Source organism: Artibeus jamaicensis, unplaced genomic scaffold (genome assembly GCF_021234435.1).
Source record: "Artibeus jamaicensis isolate MK-2021 breed Jamaican fruit bat unplaced genomic scaffold, CSHL_Jam_final contig_233, whole genome shotgun sequence".
Taxonomy (NCBI): domain Eukaryota; kingdom Metazoa; phylum Chordata; class Mammalia; order Chiroptera; family Phyllostomidae; genus Artibeus; species Artibeus jamaicensis.
In genome coordinates, this window is record NW_026521486.1 from 53,571,993 (window position 1) to 53,577,815 (window position 5,823).

The window sequence follows — 5,823 nt, forward strand, 5'->3', positions numbered from 1 at the left end:
TACTAAACTTATGGACCTTGGTCTTAGACAGAATCTTAGGAATTTTACCCCCAAGAAAAGGGCAGTAAAGACAAAAATAAATGAATGGGACTGTATCAAAGAAAAAGCTTCTGCACAGCAAAAGAAACTGCCACAAAACAAAAGGTCAAACAACTAAATAGAAGACTATATTTGCAAACAGATCTGAAAAGAGGTTAATATCCAAAATATATGAAAAAACACATACAACTCAACACCAAACACACAAAGAATCCAATTAAAAAATGGGCAGTGGACCTGAACAGACACTTTATCCAAGAAGACATACAAATAGCCAACAGATACACAAAAAGATGCTCGACTTCCCTAGCTGTTTTGGAAAATGTTCATCTAAACTACCATGAGAAACCACCTCACCTCTGTTAGAATGGCTGTTATCAACAAGGCAAGTGATAGCAAGTGTGGGAGAAGTTGTGGAGGAAAAGGAACCCTCATTCACTGCTGGTGGGAATATAAATCTGCACAGCCACCATGGAAAGCAGTATAAAGCTTCCTCAGAATTCAAAATAGAGTTACCATATGACCCAGCAACCTCTCTACCTGAAAACTTTGAAAACGTTTATTCACAAAGATATATGTACTCCTATGTTCAGTGCAGTATTATTCAGATGAAGAACACATGGGAAAATCAAAGTGTCCTTCAATAGGTAATTGACTAAAGAAGAGGCAGGGATCCCTCCTGGCTGCCACGCAGCGGGGAACTCGGGCCCCTCAGACCAGGACACAGGCACACAGGCCGCCCTGAGTCCCTGCAGGGGAGCAGACTTTCTTTGGGAACCTGGCCGTCTGGCTCCTTTCTTTCTTCCTCTTCGGTCCCAAGGCCCCCAGACCAGACCCTTTGCAGAGTTGGAAATCACTGGCAAGGCGGCTCCACGCAGCGCAACTAGTTCCCTGAGCGACCCCAGGTCTCTGCAAAGGGATCAGCTCACCTTCTGCTCTGCGGGGAGAGACCTGGCCATCGTGGTTTTGAGTAGCCGCTGCTGGCCCCACCCCCCAAAGTTCCCCGCAGCATAGACAGTGAGAAAAAGGGCAACCACTGCGATGACGATATTACACAGGCTCGCGCGCTTTCTGTTATGTTGTTTTTGTTTTCTTTTGTTTTGTTTTGTTTTGTTTTGTTTTGTTTTGTTTTGATTTGTTTTGTGGAGTGGGGAGAGAGGCACAAGTTTCTAACCAACAGACTTTGTGGCGAGATGGCATCCTAAGCAATGTGAAGCCAGTGCTGCACAGCTGAAAGGAACATGCTTTGCATACCCGCAGTATTTAGGGAAATAGAAATGAAAAAAAAAAAAACTGAAAAGCGTTATGCTAAGCGAAATAAGCCTGGCACTGAAAGACAAATACTGTATGATCACACCTTTAACAGGAAACTAAAAAACTAAACAAACAAATAAGCAAAACATAACCAAAGACACTGAAATACAGCACAGGCTGACTAGAGGGGGAGAGGGGAGGGGATTTCAGGAGAAAGATTTGCAGGAGAAAGATTTTCAGGAGAACAAGTATAGAGGACACATGGACAAAAGAGGGAGTGGAAATAGGAGGGAGATGGGATGGGAGTAAAAGACAGAAAACTGTACTTCAATAATAATTAAATAAAAGAAGAAAATAAATAAATTTTAAATAGGAAAAAAGCAAAATAAAAATAAAGAAGAGGTAGTAACTATATGTATACTGGAATAGTACTCAGCCACAAGAGAGATGAAATACTGACATTTGGAGCAACATGGGTGATTCTTGAAAATATTTTGCTAAGCAAAATAAGACAGAAAAAGTTAAGAACCATGTGATCTCACTCATATGTGGCATATAAAACTGGAAGCAATAAGTGAACAACAAGAAAAACAAAACTGCTTCACAGACAATAGTATGGTGGCTACAGGAAAGAAGGAGGTAGGGGGATCAGTAAAGGGTGGAGGTTGTCAAATACATGATGGTGAAAGGCTCTTTGACTTTGGATGGTACACACACAATGCAGATCCCATATCATAGAAATGTACGCTTGAAACCTGTATAATCTTATTTCCCAATGTCACCCCAATAAATTTAACTAAAAAATAAAATTAGAAGAACAAATAAATAAATTTTCTACATTCTACTTTTCTTAAGAATAATATGAATGGTTTAATATTGGAAAACATTACAAATACATAGTAAATCATTAGTACCTTTAAAACCAAGAAGTGGAATGAAAAGAAAAGCAAGACAACGGACGCTCAGGACTAATTGGAAATAATACTTGATTATGCATAAATTTACTACACTCTTGCTATCTGCACTCAAGTTTTAACATTGCAATTAGTACATCAGTAGCAATCTATTTTATGTAATTTTAATGCAGGGTTAATGTCTTTACCAGGAATTACCAGTGCATTACACTCTTCATTTTAACTTAATTCATGTCATTTTGGCAATTTTCAAATAACTTTAATACTGGATTGGATCCATTCAATAAAATATATGACCCTGTGATTTTAAAGATTCTTTCTTAGTAAGTGCTTTTTTTGAAATCCCAATTCGACAAAGGGGGCAGTAACATAAAATGGTGTAAAGATAGCCTCTTCAGCAAATGGTGTTGGGAGAACTGGACAGCTATGTGCAAAAAAATGAAACTTGAGCTCCAACTTACACCATACACCAAAATAAATTCAAGGTGGATAAAAGACTTAAATATAAGCCATGACACCATTAAAGTCCTAGAGGAGAACATTGGCAAGAAAATCTCAGATATTCCACGCAGGAACATTTTTACGAATATGTGCCCTAGAGCAAGGAATATAAAGGAAAGAATAAACAAATGGGATCTCATCAAAATAAAAAGCTTCTGCATGGCTAAAGAAAACAGTATTAAATTAAAAAGACAACCAACTGTATGGGAAAACATATTTGCCAGTGATACCTCAGACAAAGGTTTAATCTCCAAAATATACAAAGAACTTACATGACTCCACTCTAGGAAGACATCGAACCCAATTAAAAAATGGGGAAAGGACTTGAACAGACACTTCTCTAAAGAGGACATACAGAATATCCAGAGACACATGAAGAGATGCTCAATATCATTAGCTATCAGAGAGATGCAAATTAAAACCACAATGAGATACCACTTTACACCAGTCAGGATGGCTATAATAGACAAAGCAACAAACAACAAATGTTGGAGAGGGTGTGGGGAAAAGGGGACCTTAGTTCACTGTTGGTGGGATTGTAGACTGGTACAACCATTATGGAAAACAGTATGGAATTTTCTCAGAAAAATAAAAATCGACCTGCCTTTTGACCCAGCAATTCCACTGCTAGGATTATACCCCAAGAATCCTAAAACATCAATTTCAAAGAACCTATGCACCACAATGTTCATAGCAGCACAATTTACAATAGCCAAGAGCTGGAAGCAACCTAGGTGCCCATCAGTAAATGAATGGATCAAAAAATTGTGGTACATATACACCATGGAATTTTATGCAGCAGAGAGAAAGAAGGAGCTACTACCTTTTGCAACAACATGGATGGAACTGGAAAGCAATATGCTGAGTGAAATAATAGGCCAGGCATTGAAGGACAAATACCATATGATCTCACCTTTGACAGGAAGCTAAAGAATAAAACAAACAAGCAAACAGAATAAAAACAAAGACACTGAAATAGAGAACAAGTGGGCAGCGACCAGAGGGGAGAGGGAAGGGAACTTAAGGGGAAAAAGGGGGAGGGATTTTGAGGAACAAGTATGAAAGACACAGAGATGAGGACTGGGGGGGGGGGTGGAATGGGAGGGAGGGGGGAGACCGGGCGGGGAGGGGGGTGGGATGGGAGAAATAGATTTTAAAAAAATGTACTTGAAAAGTAACTAAATAAAATTTAATAAAAAATAAATAAATAAATAAATTAAATAAAATAAAATAAAAAAAGAAATCCCAATTCTTCTACTTATACCTTGTTTTAAAATATACTTTGGGATTTTGAAATGTTCTCCTTGTTGCACTTACAAATGGTATTCATTCTCTTTCACATTATCTCTCTACTTATTTGAGTAGTTTGGTTTTGAAAAAGTAATGTGCACTATTTTTGCAAATCTTATAACTTTAGTAAATAAACGTTGAGAGCAACCTTTTTTCCTATTTCAGGAAATGGTTACATTTCCTAAAATAACTATTCTCATTTTCCTTAATAAAAATTATTCTCAAAAGTGGCTGCTTTATAAGGAAATGCAAATGTGACTTGATCAGAGTCATTGCTGAATGGTAGGCCAAATCTAGATCAGGAAGGGACCAAATAGGCTAAAAACAAGAAAACAGCTAGGGGATCCCAACTTCAACACTCGCCTAGTTCTTTAAAAGCAATATTATTCTTTTGACTAAGTCATTAAAGGCTTGTTTCACTTGTTTGTTCCTCAGAGTATAAATAAATGGGTTTAACATGGGGGAAATAGAAGTAGGGAGTATTGAGACTCCCTTATTAATGGCCATCTCATCTTTTGCTGAAGGTTTGGTATAAAGGAAGATGCAGCTGCCATAGGTAATAGAAACCACAATAATGTGGGAAGAACAGGTGGAAAAGGCTTTTGTCCTTTGCTGGACAGAAGGGAATCTTAGAATTGTTCTGATAATACACACATAGGACAAAACCACACATATTAGAGTCATGATGAAGATCAACACAGAACACGCAATGAGCATCTGCTCTAGGACCCAGGTATCTGAGCAGGAAATCTTCAACATAGGATTAGCATCACAGGAAAAGTGGTCAATGGCATTAGAGTCACAGAATTCCAGGTCCAGTCCCAAGCTAAGTGGTGGGAATATGATTAACAATGCAGTCATCCAACAGCACAAGATAAGCCTTCTGCAGACCCTGTGGTTCATGATGGTCACATAGTGCAGGGGTTTGCAGATGGCCACATAGCGATCATAGGACATGGTGGCCAGGAGGAAAAACTCTATTGCTCCAAAAAAATCTGTAAAAAATATTTGGCATACACAAGCACTATAGGTAATAGTTCTGTCACCTGTTGCTATGCTGTACAAAAATCTAGGAATGCAGGCAGAAGTGAATGAGATTTCTAAGAAGGAAAAGTTTTGGAGAAAAAAGTACATTGCAGTTTTAAGGTGAGAATCCACTAATGTGAGGATGATGATGGCCAGATTTCCAGTTACACTCAGCATGTAGGTGATAAGTAGAAATAAAAAAATCAGAATCTGCAGTTGGGGGTCATCTGTCAGTCCCAAGAGGATGAATCTGGTTATTGATGTATGGTTTCTCATTTCTGACTCCTAACTTCTGTCCAACTTCCACATAAAACTGAGGTAGGTAAGATCTGAGAAGAGAGTGGGAAGAGTTTTACAATGAATTTTGTTTAAATAAGCCAAGCAATGTAGTTTACATAGATTGGTTTTCCTTGATAATAGTTTAACCACTCCATGCTCTCAGCACTGTTGACATATCATTTCACAGGTTGGAAACCTGGCTTTCAAACATGTTTTAGTACAACACATGGTATGGTCTTCATTTATATTGCAGTGCCCTGTTCACACTCAAACACCCACACACACACAAACACCTGAAACAAAAATTTCAATGAAATATTAATCTTTAGATGCCCTGCTCTCTAATGTTTCCTATTCTAATTTATCTCATCAAAAATAAATACAAACATCACCAATTTGATTTTATACTCTACTAAATGCCATGACCTGTATATGAAATACAATACATTTTCATGGATTCTTTAAATAATATAGTCCCAGTAAAACACAATTATTCCAGGAGTTTTTTAAATATATACCT

General features: G+C 37.9%; 1 protein-coding gene across 1 annotated transcript; it reads right to left on the reverse strand.

The window, feature by feature from the left end:
- Positions 1–4,361: 4,361 nt before the first annotated feature.
- LOC128626858 (olfactory receptor 6C2-like) lies at positions 4,362–5,300 on the reverse strand. Its single transcript, XM_053661893.1, has one exon. It carries the CDS (start codon positions 5,298–5,300, stop codon positions 4,362–4,364), a length of 939 nt encoding a protein of 312 aa, XP_053517868.1.
- Positions 5,301–5,823: the final 523 nt, after the last annotated feature.